This window comes from Monodelphis domestica, chromosome 1 (assembly GCF_027887165.1).
Source record: "Monodelphis domestica isolate mMonDom1 chromosome 1, mMonDom1.pri, whole genome shotgun sequence".
In the NCBI taxonomy this organism is placed as follows: Eukaryota; Metazoa; Chordata; class Mammalia; order Didelphimorphia; family Didelphidae; genus Monodelphis; species Monodelphis domestica.
The window spans coordinates 550663629-550678172 of NC_077227.1; the positions used below are offsets into that span (position 1 = coordinate 550663629).

General features: G+C 35.3%; 1 protein-coding gene across 26 annotated transcripts in view; it reads left to right on the top strand.

The window, feature by feature from the left end:
* Positions 1-14544, top strand: part of MYT1L (myelin transcription factor 1 like) — a 730943-nt gene that overhangs the window by 527997 nt on the left and 188402 nt on the right. For 15 of the 26 annotated variants that reach the window (XM_056813380.1, XM_056813371.1, XM_056813377.1 and 12 more), the window contains one exon: positions 11973-12944. In XM_056813380.1, the coding sequence (XP_056669358.1) occupies positions 11973-12944 (972 nt within the window). Of the gene's footprint in view, positions 1-11972; positions 12951-14544 lie in introns of all 26 variants that reach the window. The other 11 variants (XM_056813366.1, XM_056813367.1, XM_007476190.3 and 8 more) reach the window with 1 other exon arrangement.

Genomic DNA, 14544 nt, shown 5'->3' on the forward strand with positions numbered 1-14544 from the left:
ACATTCATATTATGTTGCTGCCTCACATTGTGATTCAAATTACAACTTTTTGCACCAATTAAACCTCCTTAAGGAATGATAATAATCATAATCAATGTCTACTTTTTCCATGTCCCATTTTTCAAGTAGACAACTTGTTTAAATAGGTCAGATTGGAGCTACTATAATCACATGCTGTGTCTACTCATCTTTATCCTTTCTTCTAATTTAGTATTGATTTTTACTTTTGCTTAAGCCAATGTAAGAGCTAATTACACATAGAGAGCCAACTCTGAAGTGACTGCTATGTTGGTAACTAGTGGTTTCCTTTTTGTTACTGTATCCAATTTGCTTATGGTAAATTTGCTTTTCTTTCTTCTTTTTTTCTTCCTTCTTTCTTTGTTACAAATGTTGTTAAGTAGTGCTCACCACATCCAGTGTCTTTCAACTATCTTCTTGAAAAGATAAATTCATGATCCTGTGTATAGGTAAGAAGCTTCTGAATTGTCTACAAACCTTTGACCTCTTATTTCTTGGTCCTCAACCATATTTTCCAAAACAACTTTCACAGCCCTTTCTTGCACATATCTTTTCAGTGATATCACCAAGCATCTAGTAAGCACTTATTAGTTATTTGTTTACTGATAGATCAACTTAGTTTGGGATACTGTCACATTAAACATCACATCTCAAAGGAGATCATGTATGTAAATCATACCTTACAAGCTTCAAGGTGCTATTTACATCAGTAATCATTATCACCACTACTATCTTCTCTATTACCATCATCACTCTCCCTCATCATCATCATTTTCTCTACTCCATTGCCTGTGATGGTGTAAACTGCAATTATTTTCATGATTATCTATGGACTTACACTTACCATAACACTATAATGTGAAAAGACCAAGTATCTCGTGAAATGATGACTCTTGATGTCTGTTACACAAGTAAAATAGATTCTTTTTAATGGTTTCTCCTTGGTAAATGTGTAAGCCATCCTTCCATTTATCTGCACCAGCTTTTAATTCCTTCCTGTATTGTTGATAGAAAAGTGTCAGTATCCTTACAATTTCATTCAGTTCTTCAACTAGTATATCAAACAATGGACTCCAGCTTTGCAAAGATCATACCTGAAGACTACCAACAGTTAAATTACTGATTGAACGATGATTTCTTAGCATGTTCCACTTGTGGCAAAGTCACTGAAGAAAATTAAGAAGATCATATGGGACAGGGGGTCATTTTTTATTTCTATTAAATGGATTCCCATGGCCTCTTAGAAGCCTACCATCTGATGATGAGTCTCTCTTGCTTATACTGGTTATGTCCAGTCTTATGAGAGGAAGAATACCCGGGCTATCACCAGGACCAGAGTATTTCCAACTAAGTAGGACCTGTCAGAGTTTGTGCTCTTATTACAAAATCTTTGATAAAGCAGGATGCTCATGACACTGTGACAAGGCTTTGGAAGAGGACTTTATTTGATGACTTCCGAAATGAGAATTTTAATGTTTTAGTCCTGGTTCAGTTATCTATCTACCATATGACGCTGTCCAAATCTGATTTTCATAGAGCAAGCTCTCTTCAAGCCACTTCTCAAAATACAAATATGTTCAAATATGTCCCCCAAATCCTCAGATAAACCTTTTTAAAAGCTACCCTAAAAACCTGCCATGTACTGAGACCATTCCCAAATTTCTCTTTATCTTCATTGCCAAACTTTCCAGAAAAGTAGTCTATATTCCTTGAAAGCTCAGCATAAAGCTCCAACACAATATAGTAGACCAAATAAAAGATCTAATGCAATTGTAGATTGATTGCTTTCTCAGAAACTATCCAAAGCAAAGAAGGTAATAAATAGTACCATTTTACTCTGCATCAGCCAGACCATATCCAAAGTAGTGCGTTCAATTCTGAGTACTGAATTTTAGAAAGAATAAACTAATAAATGGCAGCTAGGTGACTGAGTAGATTGAGAGCCAGGCCCAGAGATGAGAAATCCTGGGTTCAAATCTGGCCTTAGATACTTCCTAGCTATGTGAGTCTGAGAAAGTCACCTAACCTCTGGTACCTCACCCTTCCTGTTCTTTTGCCTTGGAACCAATATACAGTATTGATTCTATGGCATAAAGTAAGGATTCTTTTAAAAAGAGTAAGTTGGTAACCTGAAAAGTATTTCTGAATTGTAATATAATAAGAACAAAGGAAAAATCAAGACAAAATGCTCTGTGGTCAAAAGAAATCTGTTTTTAGGATGAGTAGGTCCAAGGGTTCTAACCAGGAACTCTGGGGTTTGGTGCAAATATTCTTTGGGGTGAAAAGTTTAAGATAGGATCATTCTTATATTTGATTAAAGATTGGCTGAGTCAGAAGTTATGACAGTTGAGAAAAATGAGTAAGTAAAGGCTAAGATATTTGAAGTAGGGCAGTGTTGTTGCTGTATGTCAGATAGAGGGTCCAAAAGTGACACTGGGGAACAAGACATATGCCAGCTTCTTTCTCTTTGTGTCCGGGATGGGGTGATACAACTGTGAGGAGGGAGTCAAGAAACAGGAATGATTTCAGGAGAGAACTACATTTCAGTGATCAATATATGATGGAATGAATGTGAGAAAAAAAGAATTGGGACCATTGGATCATAGATTTTTGAACTGGAAGAGACTTTGGAAGTCATCTAGTCCAAGCCCCTAAAGCCCATAGAAGCAAAATTTCTTGCCCAAGGCCACACAGGTAGGAAGTGGCAGAGCCCAGGTTCAAAATATAGCAGCGTAATATCTCAGAGGTCACAGTGAAAAGGTTGTCAGAGGATAGTTGTGAGTAGTGAGTGTTATGGGTGAGTTTATTATTTATCATGGTATCTGATGGACAGACAGTAGGCCATGGATCTCTACAACTGATCATGTCCTGATCCTTTAGGTTTCTTGTGAATACAGAAAATAGGGTCTAATGAGAAAATATGCTTTACTAGATTTACTTTAAGAAAATGCTTTTAAGACAATCAGTTATTTCAAAACTCTGGAAACCTTTATAATGGTTGTCTTGAGTATTCTCTTAAAGGCAAACTTTGTTTATTCAAAAATAATACTAGAAAATGCACTCCATATCATTTTCATAATTGTAATAACTAATGTTTGCACAGAGAACCTTCAGGTTTGAGAAACCTCTTTCTTCAATCACTATGTTGGTCCATTCACAGAGAAACTCTTATTTAAGTTGGGGTTGAGCTAGATGACCCTTAAAGTACCTATTTCTGAGATTCTTTGGTCCCTAATGAGTCTTCAGACTGAAGAGTGAGTGGATAGTTAACAATTGATGGCAGTGAATGGAGACTATCAATAAAATGAAGAGAGAGAGGAGAAATACTTAAAATAACAGAATTTCAGAGTTGGAAAGGAGGGAGCTTGGCAGTTACCTAGTCTAACCTCTTCCTGAATAGGAGTTCCCATTATAACAAACCCCAAAAGGCAACAGCTAGCTCAAAAATATCCCATTAAAGGAAACCTTCTGAGGTTGCCTGTTCCACGTTTGTACAGTTTTGATTAGGAGGAAGTTTTTCCTTACATAAAGACTAAATTTTCCTCTTTGTAACTTCTCCTTATTGCTCCTAGTTCTTCTCTCCAGGGCTAGAGAACAGTTATAATCCCTCTTCCACAACATAACTATCTTTGTTTGTGAAAATAGCCACCCTGAGTCTTTTCTTCTCAAAGCTAAACATCCCGTTACTTTCAAAAATCCTCATATGAAATGGAATTGAGGCCCTTCACTATGGTAGCTGCCCTCCTCTAGACACCCTATATCTTACCAATGCCCTAACAAAATCCTCCAAATGCGGTCATTCTAGGGCTGGGTACAAAAGAATTATTGCTGTTTTGTTCCTAGAAACTTTGTCTCTCAATGAACCCTAGAATATTTTCTCAGCTATCACATCATACTGTGAACTCTCTCTGAGTTTTCAGTCCATTAAAAACTTCTGATCTTTTTTCAGACTGCTATATTCCATGCTTCCCTAATCTTACACTTGTCAAGCCATTTTTTAACCCTAGAGTAAGATTTTTCATTTCTCCTTTTTGAATGTAATTATTAGATTCAGCTCAGTACTCTAACCTGGTAACATCTTTTTTTCAATCTTAACTTTATTACCCAGTGTGTTACCTATCCCTCCCAACCTTGCATTATCTGCAAATCTGATGAACATGCCATCTTTGCCTTTACTTACGTCACCAATCAAAATGCTGTAGGCCAAGTTTGGGTACATGGAGCACTCCATGAGCCAAGATGACAATGAACCATGACTACTCTTCAAATCCAGCCTTTCAGCTAGTTCTTTATCCATCTAGTTTATATCTCTCCATCTTTATTATAAGAAGAGTAAGAGATACTTTATCAAATTCTTTGCCAATATCTAGCTAACATATGGGGCAACTAGATTTGGGTTCAGGGGATAGAGTAGTGTGCCTAGAGATCAGAAGACTCCTCTTTCTGAATCAAAATCTGGCCTGAGACACACTATCTGTGTGACCCTGGGCAAGTCACTTAATCCTGTTTGCCTCAGTTTCTACATCTATAGAAAAAGCTGGAGAAGGAAGTGCCAAACTACTCCAATATCTTTGCCAGGAAAACTCCACAAGGGATGATGAAGAGTTAGGCATGACCAAAATGACTAAAGAACAAGGCAACATATATCAAGTTTACCTAATTTTTCAGACCTGTCAAAAAAAAAGTCACAAAAATCCAGCATAATCTACTCTTGATTAAAACAATGCCAGTTCTTTATAATCATTGTTTCCTTTTCTAAATGTTCATTGACCATATCATCAATAACCAAATCTATAATTTTCCCAGGAATGAAAATTAGGATCACTACCTTATATCTTATAAATGCTATTCTTTTCTCTTTCACAGAAAGGATCATATTTTGCTCTTTTCCATTCCCATGGTAACTCTCCCATTCTCTATGATCATTCAAATACCATTGAAAATCACTCAGCCATAATATCCACCAATTCTTTCAGAACTGATCATGCAGTTCATCAAGGCCAGATGATTTGACTTCATCAAATACAGCTAGGCATTCTTTTACTAGTTCCCTTCATATCTTGGATATCAACTCTTGACTATTTTGTTTTGTCATTTCTAATGTGAGGGTCAATGTCCTTGGTAGAGAAAACAGAAACAAAGTAAAATCTAAGAAGCACTGACTTCCCCGTGGTCAATTAACACAATACCATTCACCACAAATAATATCTCCCATTTTGTGATCTTTCTTCTAATATAGCTAAAAAATAAATAAACAAAAACTTAAATCTTGTGGTCTCTACTTCTCCTTCACCAGCTTCCACTCACTCTGAGTTTTACCTCTCCTGACACTATTTTACAGGACTTTGCTTCACTATTTATCATAATCATCCTCTCTTGTCTGCCCTTGCTTCCATCTTCTATGAATATGTATGTAGGGTTTTTTTAGAATCTAATTTGATTGGTGAATTCTCTGTGCAAATACATAGGTCTCATCAGACATGTCCTATTTTTTTCTCTCTGCATCAGAATTATTTCCCTTTGTGATATACTATAAAATTTCCATTCTTGAGGGTTTCTCATCCCTCCTAGGTTGACTTCCTCTATGGCATTTTAGTCCATAGGATTCTAGCTATTCTTCCACTTAACAATTTGAAATCTATTCTCCCAGAGCTAGGATGCATATTGGATCATACTTAGCTTCTGTTGCCTTCTCTATCACAACTCTTGAAGGGAGTGGTCATTTCTTCACTTCCACTTACAAGGTTTCCATTATTTCCAACTCAAAACCAGTTTCTCCTTGAATGAATGAATCAGATCCAAAATTGAAGTTTACCTTCTTGGTTCCCCTACATAATGGAGGATGAAATCATTTACTTAAGTCAATAATCTATTATTTGTTTTCATTTGGAAGAGAGGCCCTTTGTAGATGTCTGGATAGAGCCCCCAATCATTACTATATTGTTCCTCCACTCTAGGTTTTTGGTATTGCCTGAACTTGTCATTTATTTCTTCTTTCTACCCTTCTGTTAATCTTTTACTCAAATATTCTCTGTTCCTTTCTCCTCCTCATTTAATCCCACCCCTTTCTCCTTCACCTGCCCTGTTTCTTTGAAAGTATAACCATCTAGACCAGTGGTTCTCAGCCTTTCTAATGCCGTGACCTCAGTACAGTTCCTCATGTTGCAGTGACCCCAAAACAAAAAAATATTTTGGTGGCTACTTCAAAACTGTAATTTTGCTACAGTTATGATTCGAATGTAAATACCTGATATGCATTATGTATTCTCATTGCTACAAATTGAGAGGTTGAGAACCGCTGATCTAAAGCAATATTTTAGTCATTGATTTTATTCTACTATGCCTGTGATAATATTTTTAAAGCACTTAGCACAATGCATGGCACATAATAGGCACTTAAGAAATACTTATTTCCTCCTTTTTCTCTATAGCTGAGACCATAGTTACTTCCATATGTAAGAGCCTCTACTTCCTCTTACTTGGATAAAAAGGCATAAAGGTTTTTAGGAAAGTATGTGAACATATTTGTGTTTGTGTATGCATGTATTAAGAATACAGAGTACTATGCATGTTGCTAGATAGAATAGAAACTCTGAAAGAGAAAGACTGAAGATTTAAGAGAGAAAATAAATGATGGAACAAAGAATTAGAAAAAAGTAAAAAGAGCCAAGATTAAGAAAACAAGTTAACAGTGGTAAAAAAAAAATAGATCAAGAGTTGAAAGAGACCTCAAAGGCCATCTAGTTGAGCCCCTTTATCTTAGAAGTAAAGAACCTGAGACCCAGGGAGATAATGTGACTGACCCATGGACACAAAGGTATTGCATTTCAAAGGCAGGATCAGAACCCATGTCCTCAAACTAAAGGGTCAGTGCTCTTCTTATTGTACCATGTCACCTTTATTGATAAAAAGAAAAATTAGTATAAAGGTAGTTCATTTTGGATGACATCCATTTTATTTAATTTTATTGATTCATTTTTCTTATATCTCATTCATTGTAAAACATATGCCTTTTTCCCTCCTCTAAAGTACACCTTCCCTTTTACCAAAGACCAGTTAAAACCAATTAAAACATCAACTGTGTTTGAGAAGCATACACAGCATTACTCAACCATATTACTCCAACTCCCCAATGAAAGAAGAAATATGCAATTTTTGTCATCTTCTCTGGATCTAAGCTTAGTTGGTAATAATTTTATAGTATAAAGTTTAACTATTGATTTGGGGTTTTTCTCCCTTACATTATTGTAGTCTTTTTTATATTTCTTCCCAGGTATTGCTTGCTTATTTTTTTTATCAGTTCATATAAGTACTCTGTCTTTCTCTGAATTCCTTATCTTTGTTACTTATGGCACAATAATATTTCATAATATCCATGCCCCGTAATTTGGTTAGTAGTTCATCAACTAATGGGTAACCACTTTGTTTTCAGTTCTTTGCAACCACAAAAGTTCTGATATGAATATTTTGTCCTATATGGTACCTTTATTTTTGTCCTTGACTCTTTCCATTAGGCACCTAGGAAGGGGCTCTCTGGATCAAGGAATATAAATATTTCAGTTACCTTTTGCCAATAATTCTAAGTGGTTTTCCAAATTGGTTGGACCAATCATTTACTGTCTTATTAAATATCACATCACTACAAATACATCCTGATGGTTTGGTTGAAGAATCAACACACCAAAAAGTATGAGTAGAATATAACTTTGATTATAAGCCATTGGGTTTTGTATTTACCTGAGGAAATGTTTAATTCCAGGCTCTAAAAGTATACAGCTATTTCTTTACTCATCCCCACTGTCAGACCCTAAGTGCTCAGGAATGGAGATTCATGTTATAATTAGCCTCGGTAAAGCATAAAGAGAAAAGAAATATTACCTGAAAGAAAATAAAACAGACAAGGCCATTTCTGATGCATAGTATGTAATCAGTACATAATGGGTTGTTGACTGACTGACTGACCATTCCCCTCCAGTAGCCCAGATAATTAAGAGCTGACTTTTTACCAAATGTATTTCTGAAACAGTTAAATACAGGTAGGCTTAGAAAAATCTATTAGCCTCAAGGATTTAGAGGCAATCATGTCATTTCCACCAGCCATTCATATATTAACTTCTGTCAGTCATGATTCCTCAGATGGCAGAAATTAAGCTTTTGTGAGTTGAATATGAGCCAAGCTAGTGAAATGGCCTGCATTTGCAGGGTTTGGGGGAGGAGGGTTTTTTGGGCTCTCATATAACTAGCCTTCTTCACAATCAACCTAATTTTTCCCAGGTCTTAATCCATTGGTGCCATACTAATAAATGTGGTGAGTGGCTACTACTTTATGACAACTACCAACTTCTCCCTTGTTCCCATCTTATCTTATCTACATTATTTTGAGGCTTAATTGAAAAGCATTGGTTAATATCTACTCTTTAATTTCCTCTGGGAAAATCAAATTAGAACATCTGACAGAGCTCTACTTCTGCTATTGGTTAAGTTGCAACAGTGAGGAAATGGAGGAAGATCACTTGGACTTTATTTTTGTGGTAGAAAACATATAATGTACCAGATCAAAAGTGATTCCAAAATTTGGAGTCTAGGAGATTGAAATATGTGACCTTTGAAAATAAAGTTAGGAAGGAGATTAAAAGTTCCATGAAACATTAGTTCAAGATATAAGTGAATTCTTGAGTGTATCTTTTTTCAGGACTGTTTCAGTGAGTGTGAATCACCATCCCTCCACAATGCCTTATTCTAAGGAGTTCTTGTTCATGTCATTTCAAAAATCTCGTACAATTGATTTGGCCAACATATTAAAAGCTTTCTTTTAGCTATTTTACAAGAGAGAGAGTACAGGTGCTTTACATGCTGGTCATTCTGAGGCCTCTTTCTCTTGCTATGTGATCAGTCTACCAACTTGTTGGATTCTATATTTCTGGAATGATAGCTCTAAGATAGTACCTTCAGTATTTCTCAAATGAAGAAAACCATATTATCCGAAGTATGGATTTTTTCCAGTTTTAGCAAAAGAAAAAAGTGTTTCTTGTTTTCTTTTGAGTAGAAAAGAGTGGACTTTTCTCATCACATTGTAATCTAAGCTTTTTTCTTCTCATATGTTGGGTTGTGGGAGACGGTGGGGGTCGGGTGAGGGAATAATCAAGAAAGCAATTGCAATATTGGAATAGAGTAAAGGAAATACTTTATATAGAAATAAGGAGCAAATTAATCTGCTCGCATCATTCAGATCACATCGAGAGTATTGTAGCCAGTTTTGAGAACCATATTTTAGGAAGGGCACTAAAATTGAAGACTGTTGAAAGAAGGGAAATAAGGACAGGTAGAATCTTTGAGTTCATAAGATAGAAGGCCTGATATAGGCACTAGGAATGCTTGGCCTGGAGAAAAGAAAACTTGGGGATTGAGAGAAGATATGTCAGCTGTCTTCAAGTATTTGAAAAGCAATGATGTGGAATAGGGGTCAGACTTGTTCTACTTGACTCCCAAGGGCAAAATTGGGAGCCATAGAACATCTATTGAGGTCCCATCTAACTCTGAGATCTGTGAAGGAAACATGAAAACAAGAAATTTGAAATACTTTATCCATTAATTCAAGTTTCTAATGCTTCAAGACTGTGTATGTGTTTGAGTGATCATGAATCACACCTTTCAGATCCTTCTTCCTGTAGATTCTTTATAGGCACCGTAATTTGAGGCTTAAAAACCTCCACCAACTTTACTTCAGAGAAGAATTCAGAAAGCAGAGAAACAAGAGATGCTGCATGGACGTGGCACAAGCTGATTAACATAAGGGGTACCCCAAAACCACAGCCCACGCATCCAAAACTAAAGTGCATGAATTGAGAGGAGAATATAACTTTTAGAATTTCAGAAATTTTTAAATTGCAATCTACTTCTGCTCCCACACCTCTAAACTCTAGGTAAATGTTACAACCTTATTTCTGAGATTAGTTCCTTTACTACCTTTCTAAATAACTACAGTGGCCACCTTAATTTCTTCTCACTGCTCTTGGAGGATACTTTTACCCCTCTAAGAGAAAGGTGAGTTCCAATGAGGATGATCCAGAAACATGCCATTTCTACTTTTGGTTGCCCTGTGTAATTGAGCTTAATTTACTCATATTTAGAAAGATGCGTGAATTAAAGTGCTTGAAACAAAAAACGTGGAGACTCAATGCATTTGGGTTATCAGGTTTACTGATTTTTTTGTTCTGGTGAGAAAAAATCTCATTCTCAAGCAGGTGTGATTTGCTTATGTTAAGAAACTGCTTATTCCATCATTTACAGTTCTAAGGATGAAGAACAAAGAAAGCATTAAAGGGAAACATGAAGCAACATGAATTAACCCTTAGCTAACTGGAAGTGTTAATGCCACAAACCCCATTTCACAAACATTCCAATAAAAAAATTATTCTGAACTTGACTTAAGAGGAATGTAAGCAGAATTCACATCTAAATTTGGCACATGACTTTAACTGACTCAAACTCTGAATAACTTAAGATTGAAATATTATAGGATCCATTTTTATTTCCCTATATTATTAAAAACAATTTTCAGGGGAGAAAAGGTCAACATATAGTCATTGGGACTTGTGATTTTTTAAGTCCAACCTTTCAGTTTACTCAAAATAGCACATTCATATTATTAAAACTTCCTACACCAGAAATCTATTGGTGACTTATAGTCTTAGACAACTGACCAAAATACTGAGAGGTTAAATAACGTATCTGTAGTCACTCAGCTTGTATGGGTCAGAGGGAGTTCTTGAAACTAGATCATCCTGCCTCTGAAGCTGGCCTTCAAACCATTAAATATGCTGTTTTGGCCATTAGAGTAGCAGTGAATACTTTGTGGAATTGAATTGTGTAATGTTTAATGATCACGATGATTTCAAGGATGTTGTTTCATGATAAAAAAAATGTTTCAGATTAAATAGTAGGATTTTGTTTGAATTCTGGGGCCTGAACTTTTAAAAAAATTGTTTCCCAGATAGTTTTAAGGAAGCAAATGAAATCATGGGCCAACAGGTCCTCTCATGCAATAATTCTATCTGCCATCAAATATTTTCTTGAAATGAAAATTGAGAAAACACTACTGAATATCACACCAAGAAAGAGATCCAGTTATTTTAGTGGGATTTGGATCCACTCTGGAACTGCACTGTTATACTTGAGTATTTGTTTCCTGAGCATCCACTTCCTTACCTGTTCCTATTCCCACCTGACTTTGTTATGCTATCCATATGAATCCAAATGAAACCAGTTCATGTCCTAAAATTTCTCTTCAAAGCTTTCCTTGCTCCACTGTGTGTCATGAAAAATCATGTCTCAGTAGCATCAAATTTGTGATGACTGCATAGGTCTGGTAGCCTTTGAATTCAGACTAAGAATTCACTATGGTAGTAAATAGGAATTGTAGAGTACATCTCCGGATAGTTCCTTAAGAACTTGTCTTTCCCTCAGTGATGCAGAAGCGTCATTGTAGAAACAAACCACTGGAAAACCATTTTACTTTATACCATGTCAGATCTGGCAATGAACAAAGACCATAGGCTCTTAGAAAGCTTAGTAATATAATTTATTATTACAAACTTGATTAAGTTGTAAATAAAGAAAAAAGAAAATGAGTTATTTTTGAAAATAAAGAAAAAGTAAAATTATATCTAATAAATATTTCCCATATTTGCTAGTTTATTTTAAGATTAATGAAGGAAATTAATGATGCATAGAAAATATTTTTCAAATGGCCTTGTGTTCATTAGAGTAATCTATTTTCTTAATGTCAGCAATTTAAACCTAACTGCAAATGGAGCTTAAAGGCCCTAGAATTATGATAAAGTATTTGACTTATAGTTTCTTTTCTGACTGACCATGCTGTTATAACTACAGTTCAACTTCTAGCTTTTTTCCTTTTCCTTTCCTTTTTCCTTTTTTTTTTAATTTTTTTGCAGAAGACCATCAAATGAATTGTCACAATACTCGAATAATGCAAGACACAGAAAAAGACGATAACAATAATGACGAGTATGATAATTACGATGAACTGGTGGCCAAGTCATTGTTAAATCTGGGCAAAATTGCCGAGGATGCAGCATACCGAGCCAGGACTGAATCAGAAATGAACAGCAATACATCCAATAGTCTTGAAGATGATAGTGACAAAAATGAAAATATGGGTCGAAAAACTGAGCTGAGTTTAGATTTAGACAGTGATGTTGTTAGGGAAACTGTGGACTCCCTTAAATTATTAGCACAAGGACATGGTGTAGTGCTTTCAGAGAACATTAATGACAGAAATTATGCAGACAATATATCACAGCAAGATAACAGAAACATGAACTTTGTAATGCTAGGGAAACCTATGAACAATGGACTTATGGAAAAAATGGTAGAGGAGAGTGATGAGGAGGTGTGTCTCAGCAGTTTGGAATGCTTGAGAAACCAATGTTTTGATCTTGCTAGAAAACTCAGTGAGACAAACCCACAGGAAAGAAATCAACAGCAAAACATGAACATCCGTCAACATGTCAGACAAGAAGATGACTTCCCAGGAAGAACACCGGATAGGAATTACTCTGACATGATGAACTTAATGAGGCTTGAAGAACAGTTAAGTCCCAGATCTAGAACTTTTGCTAGCTGCGCAAAGGAGGATGGGTGTCATGAAAGAGATGATGACACCACCTCCGTTAATTCAGACAGGTCTGAAGAAGTATTTGATATGACCAAGGGTAATTTAACCCTTCTTGAGAAAGCGATTGCTTTGGAAACTGAAAGAGCAAAAGCCATGAGGGAAAAAATGGCAATGGAAGCTGGCAGAAGGGATAATATGAGGTCATTTGAAGAGCAGCCTCCAAGACAACTTCCCGGGGAGGAGAGAAAGCCTAAAACCAGTGACAGCCATGTCAAAAAGCCATACTATGGTAAAGGTAAAATTTTATCTAACGTATGTTGTCTCATGATGATATGAGCAAATATAAAATGCTTTCTATATATTTTAATGTGGACATGCATTATAGGAAGTTATAGATTTTAATATATATCCCTTTGATGTCATTCTCAAATAACTTGTTGTGTTTGTGACTTAAAAGCAAATAAAATATTTTATGAGAAATAAACACAACAGTTCAATGTCATATTAGAGTAAATAAAAATAGTTGTTTTATTTTTTGGAGAAAAATTACCATTTTTTGAAAGATAGTGTTGAACTAAAGAGTGTAAACTCAGTATTAAAATTTTGATTTTTAAAAAGGACATTTTTATAGAAAGAATCACATACTACATTTGGTAGCAAGAGTTTATGTAACAGTCAATCAGCTATGAAGTGCATATTTTACAGATTGGATTGGGTAGGTGGCATCATGATTTATAAAATTATCAGCAACGACAGTTATTGATGAAGCCTCTCCCATCTAAAACGTTAAGTTCCCTGATAGAAATTGAACAGTATCAGAATGACCGATAACATAAGATAAGGGCAGTGACTGCACATTAATTATCTTAAGATAGTAAGGTAATGGAAGCCATTTGCTATGCAAGGCATGATGTGGCCTGGGCTGAGATCAATAGCAATTTCTTCCCTATATTCATTCCACTTCACTGATTCTGTTCCATTGTGGAAACTGTTAAGTTGCTTTTTGTTAAATAATCTAATAATCCAACCCCATACACTAAAAATATGTGTAATAGGCTAATTTTTGTTGTTTTCATTTATTTAAATAAGGATATATCCATATGTGTGCAGGGATTAATAATGGATGTGTATTTATGTCTGTGTGCTTTTAAGACTTTGCATTATGTAGGTATTCCATAGTTATGATTTCAACTTGAATGACTTTCTTTGTGTTCATAAAAAATGTTTTTTCCTATCTTCAGGCAATTTAAAATGTAATTACTAATAACCTTACTTTGTCTCAGAAAAGCTAATTTAAGCATTTTGATCAGAAAAGCGGTTGTTACATTATTTTGAATCACAAAGTAAAAATTATTCTATTTTTCCCAAGGGGCATAGGTGTATATTCTCCTCTCAATGTATGCACATGATTCTGGTAATGCATGTCACCAAATGGTGACAAGTTGGGCATTCAAAAGGCTGAGACCTAAGTCAGTCTTTTAACCTTTAGAAAAACAGACCTTATCCAAATACCCTACCAGTTGAATGTAGGGTTCTTGAAATATTGGCTGCATAGGTTCTGACAGTTGTTTCGAAAAGGCTTCTTCAACAAATATTTATTATTCTTGGAAACTATTCTATTGTTCCAATGAATAGGTGGTCATGAGTTGTGCTATATATACTATGGGTCTTAGCTTATTTTTTTAAAATAACCAAAAATTTTTCCTTGTGGAAGAATCAAGATTCAAAATTTTACTGGGGGGTTAAAGAATGAGCATTCTATCATATATGTTTCAAGTATAAAACCATAATGCTATCAGTATAAATTGTCTTGACATCATACATTAGAACCATTTAATTAAGAATTACAGAACCTTTTTCAGTCAAAAAGGAATAAACATGATTTGCAA